The sequence below is a fragment of the Artemia sp. Qi Xiang Cuo genome, chromosome 8 (assembly GCF_049724085.1).
Source record: "Artemia sp. Qi Xiang Cuo chromosome 8, ASM4972408v1, whole genome shotgun sequence".
In the NCBI taxonomy this organism is placed as follows: Eukaryota; Metazoa; Arthropoda; class Branchiopoda; order Anostraca; family Artemiidae; genus Artemia; species Artemia sp. Qi Xiang Cuo.
In genome coordinates, this window is record NC_142801.1 from 13961281 (window position 1) to 13981277 (window position 19997).

General features: G+C 38.1%; 1 protein-coding gene across 6 annotated transcripts in view; it reads right to left on the bottom strand.

Moving 5' to 3' along the window:
- LOC148949182 (uncharacterized) overlaps positions 1–19997 on the bottom strand; it is a 235625-nt gene that overhangs the window by 95064 nt on the left and 120564 nt on the right. For all 6 annotated transcript variants that reach the window (XR_016142109.1, XM_089093222.1, XM_089093226.1 and 3 more), the window contains one exon: positions 277–396. Coding sequence is in view for 5 of the 6 variants with exons in the window: in XM_089093222.1 (XP_088949348.1) it covers positions 277–396 (120 nt within the window). In the remaining variant the exon portion in view is untranslated. The remainder of the gene's footprint in view (positions 1–276; positions 397–19997) is intronic.

Below are 19997 nucleotides of genomic sequence, written 5' to 3' on the forward strand. Positions count from 1 at the left end.
TACCTTTAAATTTCAGGGGATTTTAACTACCTCTTAAACATCAAATGAATAATATATATTTATAATATATTTTTGCGCACAATCAAGTTTAATGTATGCATTATCTTTTCAAATGTGTTTTAATGTGTATAATATGTTAAATATGTTTTAATATATCTTAAATATGTTATTTTTGCACAAAATCAAGCTTAATAATCAAGCAGTTTTTCCATTTAATCATTTGAGTTTTATCCCTTCTTTAGCTACCTGCTCACACAAACTGGATCAGCTACTTACCCGATTTGCATCTCTTTCTTCTTTGAGTATAGCCTCAGACATTTTGAGCCTATTGTCCCTGGAAGAGAGCTCATCTTTAACAGTTGCAAGATCCCTTCTTACTGCCAGCAGTTCAGCACACTGAAAAAAAGTATTTTCGAATTAGATAAAGTATTTAACTGAAAAGCTGTAGATGATTACTTAGACCAGGCGTCGCCTGGAAGCGGAATTGGCGTAAGTGAAAAACACAAAATACCGAGATAAACACGGTGGAGTGTTTGCAACCTTGCAGAACATGCTTTGTTGGAGTAAAAAACAAGAAAAAATTACATGCTGAAAAGCATGGCATTATAAAGAGACAGTGAGAATTTCCAAGCAAAATAGCAAACAGTTTCGGCACAATAAATCCAAAACACTGTTACGTCAATTGGGTTTCAACAGTTGGTCAACTTGTCAGATACGTCAAAACCGGTTCAAGCCGGACATGCTTGAAACACCAGACATGCAACTTACGGTAAGACTGACCTATAAAGTGTGAGTACAAACTGAGCAAAACTTTTAAAGAAATTCAGATATAATATAGTAACAAATGGATACAGAAAAATGTTAAGAAATGGGCACACTAAAATGTCATAATTATGCCTTTCGTTTTTTCCCCTGCCTTGATGTAAGACAGCCTTCTCTTCGGGACAGCTCTCAACTCTAGCGTTTGTAGAACTGAGCGGTTTATTTGAAACATTTTTGACAGTTACACGACCCTTCCTTGAAACATGCCCTGGCAAGTTCCTTTTGAAGAATTATCGGTAGTAATTTGCATCGACATCGACGACTGTCATGAATCGCATAACAGGCCCTATATCTCTCATATTGACTTCTGGTAAGTTCATGACCCAAATGACAGGATTTGAACCTCGAGATTCTCAGCTACCCATACCTTCGAGATGCCTTTCCCCTTCAGTTTCTGAAAGGTTATCTCTGGAGCAATCTGAACAACTCTACAATGATCATCTGCAAAACGCTCTTTGTACCATACTCTTTTACAGAAATTTTGGCGGAATCCGAGCCATTTGAGCTTTGAGAAATGCACTGCCTGAAAATTCCTGGAATGCCTGGAAATTCAGAAAATGTGATGGCTGCAACTGAATGATCGCGTATGGATTTTGATACTTTGAGCAATTTTTTTACTAGGTCTGGAGGCGAGTACACTTCCGGGTTCTTAAGTGCCCTCTCAATAACACTGTCTATTGAATCTAATTCTTGAATAAGAGAGCTTCCTAGCTCACAATATTTCATAATAATTCTCTCAACCTGTGGATTTTTGAACAGGATGTTCTGCATTTTGTAGCTCATGGGAAAGTCTCTATTTTGCGGAACGCATGAACCTGACCATGCTATTAACTTCCTAACATCAGGAAATATCTGAAACATTTTATTGAGAATAGCTGCCAAAGCTTTTGCATTGTTTGTTTACGTTTTCTAAATATTTTCTTCTAAAAGGTACAGACGAACCCGCAGACACGTCACGAAGTCCTCTTTTAAAAGCCCATAACTGATACGTCATTTACGCTTCCAACATAATGAAAATAATGCAAGTTATGTCAAAACTGTTTCGACTCGTAGCATTTCAGGGGAGTGAAATACATTAAAACGGAGTCCAGATTCAGACAAAGCACAAAATTTCACAATAGATGGCACTGATAACTCAATTTCACTTAGAAGGGCCTAATACGCCAATTCCGCTTCCAGGCGACGTAGGCTTCCCACTATCCCAAAAAAATAATCGCTAGATAAGTAGTAAATAAATCCCTAAACTAAGTACCAACCGAAGTTTTATCTTCAGCTGCAAGGCCATATCCAGGAGGGGGGATAGGGGCTTGGAGCCTTCCCTTCCACCTGAAATGTTTGTCCGACTTATAAAAACGTAACAAAAATAAATATAAACAAATTTTTTATGCGATTTTTAGTTATTTTGTTGCCCTGGATACGTTCTTGTTCAGCTGTTTTTTTTTTTTTTAATATTGCTATTATTTTTTTTTTAATTTTGTTTGTTTTTCTTCTCCTTTTTTGGTCCTCCCAAAAAACTTCTTTTTACATTTAGAGATATTTAAATGCAACTTCTTGTTCTGCATTAACGCACCTGTTGTCACTAAGTTGCACAGCCAAAAAGAGCTTACTGATAAAAAGTGATTTACACTAATAAAAGATGGATTAAAGAGATAAAATCACTAATTCATGAAAGATCACTAAAGAGAAAGAATCACTAATTTACTAAAGAAGAAACGGAATCACTGAAGACGAAACAGAATCACTAAAGAGGAAACGGAATCACTAAAGAGGAAATAGAATCACTAAAGAGGAAACAGAATCACAAAAACTGGGGATAAATAACTACGAGCTCTAATCCTGGATACGTATAAGCCCATACATACTGGTTCTCAAAAATTCCGATAAAAGTTGCATCTGGGACACGAAATTCATATTTGACACAAACTTCGTATTTGCGTCACAATCAAATAGTTCATCCATCATATATGAAGTGAAAGCTACTAACTATATGCAATGAAACAACTATATTTTTTCCTGTTTATTTGTCAGTTAGAGCTACTATATCCTTTTACTATATTTAGTTGCATAGATTTGGATAATTGCAAATATTCTGCGTGAAAATCCACCCTCACACTGATGGCAATTTACACCCCTGTAATTGACCCCAAGCACCATTCTTAGTTCCTCTTCAAGTCTAAGGAAATCACAAAGAAAGAGAAAGAACGCGAATGAGCGATTTACTTCTATTTGACTGGCGTCCTTGCTCATTCTTTTGACTCGAGAAAAAAATCATGATTATGAAGAAAGAAAAAACAGATTTTTTGAAACGGTTGGATTCACTCGCAAGAAGAAGGCAAATATATTCTGCTGGAATGTTTTAATTAGTGATGGACGATATGTTGATTTTTTTTAATCTCAGTATGTCGATATTTTCACTTCTGACATACGACATATCAAAATACTGAAATCAATACATCAAAGCCGTTCTATCCTCCCAAAGGCGTTAATAGATCACTTCTGTTGTCATGAATATTGACAAACATATAACTAGAAGGATGGGGTCAGGTGAAACTGCAAAATGCACGCAAATTACATAAAAAACATTGGATAGAAATCATAATAATAAAAAAAACACAGGTTGAAGGGGGAGGGGATATCAAAGGTCTTCTTTCTGCGTGCAAGCTAAAGTGTATGGTATACTACTACTACTACTACAAACAACTCACCGCAGCACCAAGCCGCCTGAGGCCAATACAGCTACGCACGCTCCTCCTCCACCCCAATCTATTCAAAGCCTCCCTTTTTACAACCGCCCACGAAGTTCCCATTTCCTTTAAATCTTTCTTTATGACGTCCTCCCACCCCAGACGGGGGGACCTGCTTTCCCTTTAGCCCTAGACGGTTGGCCGAAAAGAAAAACCTTTGGCAATATGTCATCCTTCATCCGCACAACGTGCCCTAGCCATCTCAACCTTTCTTTCATTATAGCCCTAGAGAGCGGTATTGAACCACATTTTTTGCATACTATTGTTTGAAAAACGGTCAGTCAGCCGGGTACCCAGAACAATCCTTAAGCAATTTCTCTGGAAAACATCTAGCAAATCTTCATCCGCTTTTCGGAGCGTCCATGCTTCAGAGCCATATTTGACCACTGTCATCACTGTAGCTTCTAATATTCTAATCTTGGTTTGCAGACTTATCGTTCTATTCTTCTAGACTTTTTTTAACTGTGAAAAAACACCCTTAGCCTTGGCTATTCTACTTTTAACATCTTTTCTGCTCCCACCATATTTACTAATAGTGCTACCAAGGTAAGTTAAGCTGCCCAAGAGATCAATCTTTTCATTACCCAACTTCACCTTTTCATCTTCACTTATTCCTAGCCTTAGTGACTTAGTCTTCCTAACATTAGTTTTCAAACCAATTCTAGCACCCTGAACTCACAAAACCTCTAAAACTTCATTCATTTTGCTAACACTTTCATCTAGGATGCTTAAATCATCAGCATAATCCAAGTCCATGAGACTTTTTCCTCCCCATTTGATTCCGTGGTCTCCCATTGCCTTTCCCGTGCTCCTTAAAACAAAGTCCATCAAAATAATCCATATAAAGGGGGATAGAACACAACCCTGCTTAACTCCTGATTTAATACAAAACCAGCTGCTAACCTCATTTCCTACCTTAACCGCAGCAGTGTTATTCTCGTACATAGCAATAATCACTATAATGTATTTGTCTGGTATACCGTACAAGGATAAAATCTTTACTAAAGCTCATCTATCAACAAAATCGAACGCTTGCTCATAATCTATAAAACTGGGTATACTGTTATACCCAACGCTACACCACGGGGGGGGGGGGGGCGCCTCCCTCACCCCCAATGGATCCGCCACAAGCAGATAGAAGCTTTAAACCTCTAAAATAGGGCTTTCTAATACGCTGAGTCTGACGGTGTGATTTTCATTAAGATTCTATGGCTTTCAGGGGTGTTTCCCAAATTTTTTGAAAATAAGGTAAATTTTCTCAGGCTCGTAACCTTTGATGGGTATAACTAAACTTAATGAAATTTATATATTTGAAATCAGCATAAAAATTCTATTCTTTTGATATATCTATTGGTATCAAAATTCCGTTTTTAGAGTTTCAGTTACTATTGAGCCGGGTCGCCCCTTACTTACAACGAACTGTTTGAAAGTTAGAAATGCAGCTAGTAATATTAGTGAAAATCCTTTATGTGTAAAAGAGAGGAGGGGGGCCTGCATAAGAATTATTTGAATGATAGATCATATGAAAATAAGAGAACTATAAAGAAAGTGGAGAAAGCATTAAAATGTGAATTAAGGACGTTTGAAGGGGAGGCCATGGATACAAATGCTGAAGATATGGAAGAGACAGCGAGAGGGCATAATAGTAAAATATTGTACGGGCATGCAAATAACTTGAGTGGGAACAGCAAATCTGGACTTTTACTGGTAAAAGATAGGAACAGGGCCACAATTAGTGAGACAGAAAGAACTAAAGAGAGACGGGAAGAACATTTTGAGAATATGTTAAACCGTGACAAAATTATTGGACAAAATATTGCATATCGAAACGTCAGTATCAAGCAGTTCGTGGTAACGAACTGTAAGTAAGGAGCGACCCGGCTCAATAGTAACCGAAACTCTAAAAAACAGAATTTTGATACCAATAGATACATCAAAAGGATCAATTATATGCTTATTTCAAATATATAAGTTTCATCAAATTTAGTCTTACCCATAAAAAAATACAGGCCTGAGAAAATTTGCCTTATTTTCAAAAAACGGAGGAAGCATCCTTTAAAAGTCATAGAACTTTAATGAAAATCACACCATCAGATTCAGTGTATCAGAGAACCCTACTATATAAGCTTCAAGCTTCGTGAATTGGCGGCACCAGGGAAACGCCCCTTAAAAGTCATAGAATCTTAATGAAAATCACATCATCAGATTTAGCGTATCAGAGAACCCTACTATAGAGATTTGAAGCTCCTATCTGCAAAAATGTGGAATTTTGTATTTTTGCCAGAAGAAAGATCACGGATTTTTTTAAGCCCTTTTTAAGCGATAAAAAATGGATGGCAACTAGGCCCCCTCCCACGCTCATTTTTTCCCAAAGTCACCCGATAAAAATTTTAAGATAGCCATTTTGTTCAGCTTACTCAAAAAATACAATAACTAAGTCTTTGAGGATGACTTAATCCCCCACAGTCCCCGGGGGAAGGTCTGCAAGGTATGAACATTGCCCAATGTTTACATATAGTCTTGGTTATTGGGAAGTATGCAGAAGTTTTTAGGGGGAATTTGTTCTGTTAGTTGGGGGGGGGTCGGGTGTGACGTGGGAGGATCTTTCCAGGGAGGAAGTTTTCATGGGGGAAGGGACAATGCTACGAAAGGGGCGCCGGATTTCCCAGCATTATTTAAAAAAAGAGATCAAAAATTAATTAAAAAAAACAATTTTTGCAACTGAAAGTATGGAGCAACATCAAAACTTAAAACGAACAGAAATTATTGCGTATATGATTGGGGTCGCTCCTTAGTCATTAACTCGCTCAAAAAAGACCTCGAGCTATTAACCTCCAGGTTAGTAGCTGGCTTCGTATTAAATCAGGAGTTAAGCAGGGTTGTGTTCTATTCCCAATTATATTGATCATTTTTATGGACTTTGTCCTAAGGAGCACAGCAAAGGCAATGGGAGAACACGGAATTATATCGGGAAGTAAGACTCTCCTAAATTTAGATTATCCTAATGATTTAAGCCTCCTGGATGAAAATAATAGCAAAATCAATGAACTATTGGAGGTTTTGCGAGTACAGGGGGGAAGAAAAGGTTTGAAAATTTATGTCAAGAAAACTAAGTACTTAAATTTCTACTGTGCTACTGTTTAATTGGCCATAACCTAAGGTATGAGGTTGTCTTGATCAAACCCGAGGTTTGAAAATTGATGTCAAGAAGACTAAGTACTTAAATTTCTACTGTGCTACTGTTAATTGGCCACAACCTCACGTATGAGGTTGTCTTAATCAAATCCGAGGTTTGAAGATTGATGTCAAGAAGACAAAGTACTTAAACTTCTTCTGTGCTACTGTTGATTGGCCATAGGCTCAGGTATGAGGTTATCTGAGTTTCTGAAAGTAGGCTGACTTTTTCCTTTTGAATCTTGACCACTTGGCTAATTTTGAGCAAATGAAGTGGGAGCTCAAGGATTCATTTTCAATTATTTATATTATAATTCTTATAACATTAATGTATCAAAGCACTATTACACTATATACTTTAGGACACTAAAGTTACACTTTCATTACACTAAAGTTTAATTTTGTTCCAATTCTTTAAGAATGACCCCTGAATCACAAAGGCCGTTTAATTAGAATGAATAGCTCTTTTGAAAGTACTAAAAAAAACTTTAGCGTTAAGACCTTAATGTTGCCCCTTACTTTCAGTTGAGAAAATAGTTTTTTTTATATATTTAATTTCAGATCGTTTTTTAATAATGCTGGAAATCCGGCGCCCCCTTCATGGAAAATTCCCTTCACCCATGAAAAATTCCTCCATGGAAAGGTCCTCGCACGTAACCCCGTACCCCCTCACCAGAAATAATCCCCCCTGAAAACGTATGTATACTTCCCAATAACAAATACTGTACGTAAACAATGGGCAAAGTTCATAACTTTCAGCTCATCCCCCGGGGACTGTGGGGGATTAAGTCATCGTGAAAGAAATAGTTATTAGGTTTTTCGACTATGCTTAACAAAATGGCTATAACAGAATTTTGATCGGGTGACTTTTGGAAACAAATGAGCGTGGGAGAGGGCCTAGTTACCCTCCAATTTTTGATCAATTAAAAAGGGCATTAGAAATTTTAATTTCTGTTCGAATTAGCCCTCAAGCGATATTCTAGGACCACTAGGTCGATACGATCACCTCTGTGAAAAGAAAAAACAAAAACTAAACAACAAACACACATCCGTGATCTTTTTTTCTGGCAAAAATGCAAAATTCCATATTTTTGCAAATATGAGCTTGAAACCTCTACAGCATGATTTTCTGATACGCTGAATCTGATGGTATGCTTTTCATTAAGATTCTATGACTTTTAAGGGGTGTTCTCCCAGTGGCGCCAGTTCACGAAAATTTAGGGGGAAGGGCAAGGATTTTTTTTTATTTTTTTTTTAAATGAAGTTAAAAAAAAAAACTGAGAAAAATACTTAAAACAGGGGGTAGCGGCGACTTCGCTGCTTGGCAAAATCGTCGACTAATCTATCCAAATCCAGTTTCTTTACCTCCTGCTTTTCAAAGGCCATTGTCATGAGATCACTGAGTTTGTTGTTTCCCGTCGTCGATCGGAGATGTCCTTCACACGCCCTAATGCCGAGAAGAATCGTTCATTGTTGGCAGTGGTCAAAGGCAACGTAGCAACTAGCTTCATCAGTTTCAGTACTGCGGAATAGGCAACAGGGAGGTCGGATAAGATTTCGATAGCTCAAAGAAGATCCATCTTTGAAATATCACTTTTTGACAGATGCAGCTTTGCAAGAGAAAGCTAAGATTCTATGGCATGGTCATCGATATCGAGAATCCCTTGATAATGACACATAAACCTTTTCACTTTCGAAAGTTCGAGAAAATCAGAATTTGAGGGTCGAAGGCAGATAAAGCGTCAAGCAGAGGTATATTTTGCATGAAACGTTGGTCCATCTCACTCGTGAAACGGTCTATTACCTCAAAGTACAGAAGTTTACCGGAGTCTGATTGAGCTGCCTGACTGGTATTGCATTTACCGGTTGTTGAGTTTGAAAGAAAGTTTTTGAGACGAATGGAAAAGGCTTGACTTCTCTTGCTTCGAGCACTGGTTTTAGATTGTGGAGATTTCGATTCCTGGATATCGTGTAAAGCCAAGAATTCGGGTATGTTTTTGCTTAAGTTGTTCCATTCTTATCATATTTTAGCTTTTGGAGTGTCTCATATGTCCCAGAAATCAGTGCAAGTGCCTTATAAATCAATAAGCTTTCGGATTCAAGTTGCTCTGATAAACAATTTAAATTGACTAATACTTTTGCCATTACGTGCAAAGTTGAGACAAAAGAGACAGAGTTGATTTTGTCTAGTAGTCCTTATGCCTCACACACTGCCTCGCCGTTGGAACTATCAGAGACTGTGACAAGCACAGCAACAATGCAATCAAATCTTGCCTTATCCTTCGAAATAGAGCAGACTGCGTAAAACCAGCGAGTCTGGACGGTCCTCTCAAGCTTCAAGACTTTTTGCCCGCTAATACGCTGGGATTTCACAAATAGCTCGTGTCGAGTATTGCTGCATGATATAAATGTGTAAAGTCTTTGCACCACAGAGAAAAATTCTGAAAGTTCGCTGATATTTTTTAGGCAGTCTGTCAAAACCAAGTTTGATCTGTAAACTGCATGAGGTACCTTCTCCCAAAACTTTGCTTGAACTCCGTTAAATTCCCCACTCATAGCGGATGAGCCGTCGTAACATTGGGCAATAGACCGCATCAAATCTACACCATACTTTTCTATAGTTTCACAAATCGAGGTGAATAAGCACTCGGCGTCTAATTTGTGCATGTGATAGCAGCCGATTGGTCGCTCCACTATTTTCCATTTGATATGTACCTGAGTAGGATCGCTAATTGTTCTTTTCTAGAAACATCTTTTGTCTCGTCGACAAGAATAGCAAAGTAATTAGCTGATTTTATTTCTAAAATAATGTCTTTGCACAAAGCATTTCCTATCAGTTTAACTGCTTCATTTTGGTACTGATGACTGCAATAGTGACCATATCGGCGCTGTAACTGGGCCTTCAGATTTTCGTTGCCTTTAGACATTTCCTCCATCAATTGAACCAAGTTACCCCAGTTTGCAAATGTTTCTGGTTCGTCATGACCCCTCAAAGCAAGACCCTAGCCGCCAAGAAAGCAAATAGCGCAAAAAATGTACTTCACATGATCTTTATTTTCCTGGACTTCTTGAGATCTGGATTGGAATAAGGCATTCGCTATAGATATCCAGGTATCAGTACTATTTGTCTTAAATTCCGTCCATGCTGACATACAATGCCTGTGGCTTTCAGAACCATCATGTTGCTTTAATAGAACAGAACTGTCTTTCCACTTGCAAAATCCTGATTCAATGAGAGCCCTTTTTCCAGCCCTTAGTTTTTCCAGCAGTAGAGTCCCCATAGAAAAATGGCGGTAAGCAAAACAAAACACGGAATTCAAGTTTTTTGAGTATCCAATCCGTTCATAAGTCTTATAGTAATTTGAACTGAATTTTCTACCGTTTGATTTGAAAGCCGGATATCTCTCAAGAAAAGGTTGAGCTGGTCTGTTGTGACACGTCATAGAGATATCTGAGAGAGTTTCTTGACTGCTGCTGCTACATGAACCCACAAGGGGTTCAGGGATGCAGACCAAACTTTCATGTTGACCTGAGTCAGTTATTATTCCGCTTGTTCCCGAAGGACTGTCACAGGTGAGGCAATTTATCTCCACTAACCCGACACTTTGAGCGCTGTCTCTATTGCCAGTTTCTTCATTTTTCTTCCGCATTTTAACCGTAAAAAAAAAAAAATCAAAGTTTGTTGTCGCTTTTTACTTATAGTTTGTTTACGAACTCTTCACAAGAAACAATAAAGAAATACTGACCAGCTGACGTTTAGTTTTGAATTAAGAAATCACATTTCCGGTCAAAGATTGGGTAATAAAATAGCGTAGAAACGCTCTTAGACGTTTCAGAACAAGATTGTCTTCTAATGGTAGAATAAGGGTGGTACAAGAGTGGGAAAGACGGGGCATTTCAAACCAAGGTCATCAAAAAGTAAAAGTGCTATTTAATAGCTATGCAAAACAATGCACAGGGGCGACAAATAAAAACGACCAGTTATCCAGTCTCGCTGGTTTAATATAGCGCATAACTGAGATAGAAAAACGCCTCTGTGTTTCCCCCTTTTTTTGAAAATAGAGCAAAGTTTCTCAGGCTCGTAACTTTTGATTGGTAAAACTATACTTGACGAAACTTGTATATTTGAAATCAACATAAAAATCCCATTCATTTGATGTATCTATCAGTATCAAAATTTCTTTTTTTTTTAGAGTTTCGGTTACTAATGAACGGGGTCGCTCCTTACTTGCAGTTCGTTACCACGAACTGCTTGATATTGACGTTTCGATATGCAATATATTGTCCAATATATCGATTAATAACCTTTATTACGAGGGGATGATAACTGACCGTCGCAGGTGTCCCTTCCTTCGTGCCTCCGTGCCTCCGGCACACCTTACACAGCGTGTTCCTGGAAGCAAAGGAACACAGTTTTATCTTTCGCTTATGGAAAGCGTACGGCGCGTTTTTTACGAAGGCAAACTTTCTCCTCTTGAGAGGTTATCTTTACTTGGTCGTGTTGTTTACTGCGTTCGACATTGGAGATCCTGGGTCCTAAAAAGTGGACATTATGCTTTGAACGAGAATTTTATTACCACAAGCCTTTACCATTGCCTAGAGATAAATATGCATTCCCTAGTGCTTCTCATTCAGCCAACTGTGTGAAGATTTTTTTAGGAATATGCGGTCTCAAACCAGCACTTACAGTACTTTAATAGACTTTTCCGTCCCCCGAGTTTTAAGTCGACGTCCGTAGAATGACAGTTTGTTGTATTTTAAAATTCAATCTTCAAATGAAGAGGTGTCATTGCCACAGGCTAAACAAGTTAAATTCAGCATGGTTGTGTATGTTAGTTTTGATTTTCCTTTGCCCGGGACGATAAAATCAAGCTCGAGCTAGGGCGAGCTCGTATTGAAAGCCAGCGAATAATGAAAGCCTTGATACCCAACGACGTACTTTCTGCTTTCGGTCACCAAGTACCGAATGTTCGTCTTTCTGTACTTCACGACAGTGACTCGGACGATGACTCAGAGGAATATACTCTGTCCGATAAGCAGGAAAAGGCTTCAGCGACTGACACTGAATCGGGCTCGGAAAGTGACGGCATCTTTGAAGATTTGCCAGTGATTGCTCACTGTGTGAAACACCAAGTTGAGAAAAATTGGGTTAGTGAGCCTGCGACGAACATGAAGAATTCTAGGTTTTGTCTTGTCAAGACTTCTTACGGCTCCATAACACCAATAAAAAAATCTACGCTGTTGTGGCTTCTGAGGGAAAGCTCTTAGAAGCTGAATAGTGACCGATTAAAACGGGTGATGGTCCAGGGCCGACGAGTAGGACTACGTGAGTCGCCACAAACCAATGCAGAGGTCGGTGTGAAATCGGAATTGCGTGTCGGTGAATGGTGCGTTTACAGACCGGTTGGCAGGGGAAAGAGAGTATTAATTGGGCGGGTCATACAGTTTGGCTACTTGTCTGGGCGAAGGTGCCACTCTGTTGACACGCAGAATATGGCGATGCCGTTCTCTGACGACATAGGAATTCTGTGTCAGTGGGTCCGGCTGAATGCTGATCTCACATTAACTGCCGCATTGGTAGACCAGGGTTACTGTGACTCCAGCCTGTATATGATGCATTCAGCAGAACCTGTTTCTATGGAAATCGGCACCAACATTGTCTTTGGCTTTGACTCAGACGTCTTCACAAAGCTGAATTCATTTATCCAGAAGAAAGGGTTCCACTTTTTTGATGTCTCGTCAGCATCGCAATCATCATGTTAAAAATGGCACCTAAACCCAAAACTGACCTCAAGACCATAACCACGACCATCGCCATGTTCTGTGTGTCAACAGAAGGAATTTTGTTTAACATTTTTCAGAGGTAGTTTTTGTTTTTTTTCCCTCCCCTCCTCCTCTCCACTCGGTGATATTTTAATACAAAAACATATAAATCTTACAACTTTATACATTATCATATCACCTAAACTTAAAAAAAAAAAAATATTATATATCAGTCAATGTATTAGTGGACATAAAGGCCCACTACCATTTAACTTTTTTCTTGCCAAATATCTATTATTCCCCCCGTTCCGGGGTGTCCTTCCCCCTCTAGGAGACGCTTTTCCGGTGACATTTTTACTTCAATTTCTTAAAATTCATATCCTTCAATTTTCACTAATACGAATTAGAATTTTAAAGGTGGTCTTCCAAAAGGCTTACTCTTACAACTTTAAAAATTTTTAACACAAAAAAAAACTATTTGCTCTCCCGTAGACTGGGCGTCCTCCGTCCACAAGAAACAACAACTATATATCAACAACTTGCAGTCCTCCCTTCTTCTTCTTTAGGTACATATCAGTTGTTTTCAGTCTTGGGGGTTCTTTTCCTTGCCAAATAAACGCGTAAATGATTTTTTCCAAGTTTTAAAAGATCGCTTTTGAAGGTGCTGAAATATTCGACTGATACCGAATAACAGGCAATTATTATTTAAGTGAATCTGGTTATTATACCCTGGCAACTTTTAAGCCTATCCATATCACTGATGATGATTTGATGTAATTTATTTCTAGAGCTCGTCCCCTAGAAAATTTTCCTTGCGGAGTACCCTAAGAGTCTTCTGGCAACCAGATATAAAGGTACGAAATATTTTTTACACCGACATTAATCTTAAAGAGAATTATAAAACAGTCATCTTTAATTAACATAGATCGCCTTATTTCGGGATTTGACAATAGTGGTCAAGATTGAATAAACCCTGATAAAAAAGGTATAATAAATAACTTCTTTGAAATTAATAAAACTTTCCTTCTCAGTACTTTTTTGTAAATAAAGTTTAATTCTTTTACTTACATAATATTATTTTAAATAATGATATAAACATAAGTTTGAGGAGTACTGTGGAGTATCTTCTTAGTGTAAATAAGATGTTTATTCAAACTCCCTCCCCTCTTTCAAGATGGACCTTCCGGTTCACCTACTTTGTTACGACTTATCTCTTCGGACAAGAGAGAGACGGGCGATGTGTACAGTTCTAAGAGCCTTTTTCAGAGTATTAGGTCTTACTTCTAAATCCACCTTCTTTACTATCATAAAATATAAATTCCGTATGAGTTTTCATTGTAACCCACCCTCTCCCGGGCATACGCTACACCTTTATCTGATTTATTAGCCTAAACTTTTAAGAGTATCTATTTATCTAGTCCACTAAACGACGGTATATAAGCTGCATAACTACCCCGGGTGAATTTTTTCGTGGATTGTCATTTATGGGGCAGGTTCCTCTAGTAGGTTTAGAAACCGCCAAATCCTTTAGGTTTTAATGCTATTACCCAGGTTAAGTAAGAGCGGACTAATAGGGTATCTAATCCTAGTCGTTTAACCACCTAAAAGGTACTTTAACCAAAAGATACATGATAAATACAGATTTCACCTTATACGCGCATTTGAAATCGTAGTTTCTTGTTGACTCGTAGAGCAATTTCACTTCTCCCGTATTTATGTTTTTGGTGGCTCGGTCATAGATTCTTCAACATAGGACTCCCCCCTAACATGCCAATTCTTATTACTACAGTTTCACTGTATATATTTAACCCTTGAACTAAGTAGAGGCCATAACCACCTAGTTTAAAAAGAATGGCAGCTAGTACCATGGAGCCGGTGACGGGTGCCTCCACATGGGCCCTAGGAAGTCAAATGTGAGTAAAATAAATGGGGAGCTTGACCAAGAATGACAGAATTACTAACAAAAAAATTGCGTTATTTCTAAAGTCACCCTAGAACTGCAAAATAGATGATGAGTAAATGCTTGTGTGAGTAACAATGATAAAGAGAAGGGGTAGAGAGGAGAGAAGTGTATAAAACAGAAAATAGTAAGAAGCAGGGAGCCGTTCCGGTTGGTAGCCTCAACCGAGAATTAAGATAGCTGTAGGGATTAAAGAGCATTCAAAAAACACGTAAAATCCGATAAATGACTGAGTAGTGAAAGTCAGACATAAAAGAATAAAGAGGATTAATAAAATAACTCTGTAAGTTAGAGGCAAATTTGGCTTAAGTCTGAAAACACCCCCGAGCTCAACGTCAGGACAAGAATTCCCCACCCTAAATGGAATTCCAATATCAATCTGAAATATGAGTGCTAAATATGCTAAACCTGAGGTAAAAAATCACTTACTCATTTAGAAATTGCACTTGATCTGAACCAGAAGATTCGCACTAAAGACACTATAACCGATAACGCCAAAGCTCCCTCACAGACTGTGACTCTAAGAAAAGTAAATACATTCATTATTTTTATATGATTTTAATATATGAGAAGTCTGAATAATAGAATAATGAGAAATTCTAGTATAAATAGAGTCACAAGAAAATGTTTGTTTCTTTAAAAAAAGATTAATAACCCTAAGAGAAGGGATAGGTAAATATTATGATTGACTGTGTAATTAAAAAAATAATATTAGTCTTGCAAACCAAATTTAGAGAAATCTCTCAGTCTTAAAAAGAGCAATGAACATCTTTAACTTCCAAACTTAATATTTTTATTAAACTACCTTTTGATATGCTAAGATTTATCGTTATTGTCTCTAGAATAATACTCCTCCTCACCCACCCGCTCGCCTTTATTATATACCTCGTCGTTCAGACTCTTCTAGTTTGTATCTCTTTAAAAAATATTTCTCTATGAATTTCGTTGATTCTTTTTTTGATTTTCCTAGGAGGAATCCTTGTAATATTTATTTACGTCTCCTCCCTGAGTGCTAATGAAAAATTTACTGTTAGATTGACCTCTTTCCTCTGAACCCTACCCAGAGCTATCATTTTTCTATTAATCCTGACTAAAATTGAGATACTGGTAAGCACTTCACTAGGGTACCAGCGCCCCACCGACTACATAGTCATCAACTTTAGTATCAGAAATCTCACTCTCCTCACCTATTCGCTTGTAGTAGTTTATTTATTTTTAGCTCTCTTGCTGGTTATCAATTTTTAAAATATGAATAAAAAGCCCCTCCGATCCATGATTTAAACCCGTTGGGGCTTGGGTACTAAAATGTTATCTTTACGTAAGACGCAACCTACCCTGAAAATTGTTAATTCTGCTCTGGTAGACCTGCCTGTACCAGCCAATATCTATATTTGATGAAACTTTGGGTCCCTACTGGGGCTCTGTCTAATCATTCAAATCGTCACTGGCCTCTTTCTAGCTATACATTACACTGCGAGAGTTGATCTAGCATTCTCTAGAGTAGCCCACATTTGTCGGGACGTTAATTATGGTTGGCTTTTTTGAACCATTCACGCCAATGGCGCCTCTTTTTTCTTTATTTGCATTTATTTTCATATTGGTCGAGGAATATATTATGGCTCGTTTCACTACTTTGAGACGTGAATAACTGGGATCGCCCTATTATTCCTAGTGATGGCCGCCGCCTTTTTAGGGTATGTCTTTCCATGAAGGCAGATATCCTTTTGAGGGGCTACTGTAATTACAAATCTGGTGTCGGCGGTCCCCTACATCGTGAATGATGTAGTTCAATGACTCTGAGGGGGGTTTGCCGTAGATAACCCCACTCTCACACGCTTCTTTAGTAGTAATCTAACTTATACTTTGCATAAAGCTATAGCAATTACCATACTATTCTATGTTCCTTCCATTGTTATTCTATGGGAACCTCTACACGTGATTAAACACGTCATGAAACTACGTGCTATTTGCTTATGTTCCGTTGGTACCATTCCAAACGAGTGGGGATTCCCCGCCTGTTCCTAAACATTGCAAAAAAGATAACAGTATGAACGGGGGATTCCCCGCACTTTTTTTTTCAACCAGAGTGGGTTTTTTTTCGAGCTGACACCTGTTTTTTAGGCAGCCAATCAGAGACAACCGAGATATTTACTCCTCTCTATCTCTCAGACAATTTTTTTTGTTGTTGCTAGCTCAGTTTCGTTGTGACAGTGAGAGTGTCAACACATGAAAAAATGTTCCATACATGTCCCCTATGTATGTACACACTGGGCAGCTGGTCATCATGAGAGAATTGCACAATGATTGACGAGTATGATGGAAGTGTAGATTATGCAACCCGTGTAAATTGCATAGAGGATATGCTGTACAAATTAAAGGTTGTAATTCCTGTCATGAAGAGGTGTGTGACTCTCATCCTAGAGGCCACCTATATTCCAATTGCCATTACGATAAATGTAATCAGTGGGACAATAAATATCCTGGTATGATTGGAAAGAATCCTAAGCGTGATTGTAGTTTATTGCTAAGAGATTGGTATCTTCGTGGTTTTAGATTGTTTCGGGAGAAGGAACCGCGTCAGTGATTCAACTTTTGTAACAACAAAAGAATTTTGTTTCTACGTCATCGTTGTGAAGACAATGACTACTATGATTATAAGCCCACTGATTTTTATTTGGCTGTGACGGAATGTGATTCGCCGCTTGAGGACACTATTTGTGACATTACTTCAATTAAACAAATTGAAACATGTGAATTCTATAGAATGAATGAGAATAGTATCATTGACTACAGAAAGAGGTATGACAAGACTGAAGCTACACTCTACCGTTGAAAATGTAACCCTGACATGACAGTAAATCAGGATCAGTATATTGTGAATGCGGATAATCTACCTGCATTAGCTGTCGTCGACTAATATTTTTTAGTAGATGAAATATAAGGATTAGAAAAGTCTTTTCATCATTTATATAAATTTTTATTAATAAACAATTTCACATACATTTTTAGAAAATTTTATTCGTAGGGCACTAAAATCAATATTAAATACGCTTGTTAGTATGTTTTCGACTAGAAAGTCTTTCAATCGAGGTAAGTCAACGTAGATGTCGAGAAACTGCTTGTAGGTGTAGCCACGACATCTGAACATGAAAAAGAGTAGTGCATGAAAGCCACATGTCTTAGTCGTTAAACCCTGTACTCTTCGTTGATTTTGAATAATGGTTTTCCCACTGCTTTCAATAAAGTTGCTGATATATGGTGTGTAGAATTTATACAATAGGCCAAGAGGATCAAAAAATTCAATATTCTTCGCTGTTTGAAAGATTCATAGCCAATGGCCGGTCTTCAAAGTTGATGGACTGCTATTAACAATGATTAGGGTATTGTTAACACTTGGAAAGTTTTCAATTAAGTCCGATGGTATGCAATAGGAATTGTACTGGGGCATGTATGGATCCATACTAAATACGTTGATTATTTGGTTTGTGTTCATGGTGCTAAGTCTAGTAGAACACTCCCGTCGGGAATGATTTCCCAATAGGTTTCAAATTGACTCAGTGATATTAGCGTGATACTCTCAGTCAAAGCATTGGCAAATGTACACTCTAAACGTACATTCCCTGTTCGTACTATGCTCATATCCTGGGGCCCCGACAAGTCCAAAAAAATTACACCATGGTTTTTTGAAAACATTGAATCGGTTATTCCATTTTCAAATAGTTGGAATTCATGATCTAGGGATTGCATGGTCAACTCGTACAGAGTTCTATAGGATTTTTTGTCAAATGACAAAAATCATACAGTGGAATACCATTCACTTTGCACACAAGAATAGATAGACCGAAAAAATTAAAATCATGGGGGGATTCAGTCCAGGATTCAACGGCACTGCCACCCTTCACAAAGGCCAAAGCCAATTTTGATGGGATTACCCCATTGATAAATGATGAATCGGTATAGCAACGAGAGCCGGTGGCAATGTGACGTTGATTGGTCATCGTATGGGGGACAAGAAGTTTAATGTTGTTGCCCTTGGCTCTTAGCTTTTCCACTGCCAATGCAACAGAGCTCATAACTTGTTGTTTTCGGACGTGGAGAATTGCCGATGTGATAATGACATTTGCATCGGGTGCTGCAGGAAGTGTTTTTCTCAAGATGAAATTCGATGGGGCCATCTGTAACTTTATGTCAATCGTGACATTAGGGGCTTGCCATTGGGATATATTGAATATCTCATGATTTAATTTTCCAACCAGATGATACTCTTGAGTCAATGTAGAAGTCAGCTCATCGCTGTCAACTATTCTTGATTGGTCTTCAGTGCCTTGTGTTGGCCCTCTCAAATGTTGGACCATTTGGGGCTTGATAAGCGTAAACTGTTCGTTGATCGTCTAGGAGGGTCAATAATGGCTCAGAATGACCTGTGCTAAATTAACACCTGCTTCACTTTGTTTTACCAGACTCTGTCTAATACAGTTTTCGTAGTAGAGAACATCGGCAGCAGTTGGAGTTTTATTATCTAACTTTATATTCACCGCAACATTTAAATCAATAAATTTTGATGACAAATCAATGAAATAGTCTTCATTGGAAAATATTTGAAAGTGTATATTTTCCGACAGGGGTTCTTGGGGATGAAATTGTTCATAGTAGCCATACTTGACACTAACATCAACATTATCAGCATTAAATAGATTTAATGAGGAACTGATTGATGGATATGCTTCCTTGTGGGGGAGATAAGTCATCTTAAAAGAAGAAATACTTCTTTGATCTAACAATCTTTTTCTTTTTCTTCTTCTGCTTATTGATCTTCCTTGTTTTATTCATCAAAGTCCTTGTTGATGTCCTTTGCTTCCCGCCTGGGTGAAAACTGATGAGTGAATGACGCGCACGCATCCTTTTCAATCCCTCCCCATCTTCTCGAGATTTCAGATGCTCACCAAGGGCTCTTGCTGAAGATCTAATATTTTTCTTAACACTCTCCTTAAAATTCTTACCAGACCTCCAGTCCTGTAGTGTGGAGGCAGCAAACTTCGATGCAACAGGTACAAGATATTTTCTGGCAAGGGGTAGTGCAGAACGAAATAGCCTAGCAAACCATCAACCAAGACCATAGCCAGACATTGTAGTACGCCCCTTGTAGTAGTCCAATCCATTGCCTATTTGACGTGGACTCAAAGCACCAACATAGCAATCTATATTGGGACGCACAAATGAAATTCTTCTATTGTTCATTTTAGGTGATTGTTCTATCGCCAACGATGGGTCGAAAATGACATGTAATAACTGCTAAACCTTTTTTTGTTGCTAGAGGATCCCCCAATTCACTTTTTAGTTTTGACTGGAGGAGTTCCAAATTCGAAGTGTTTACAGGAACATACTAAAGATGCTTTATATTATAGTGATTTACAACTTTATGAGATTTTTTTTGTTCAAGAACACGTAGGAGGGGGACATTTGAATTACCGACTCTCGATGTTTCCACAAAGGATGCATAGAGAAATATGCAAGAGTCCGAGCAAAACCAGTTG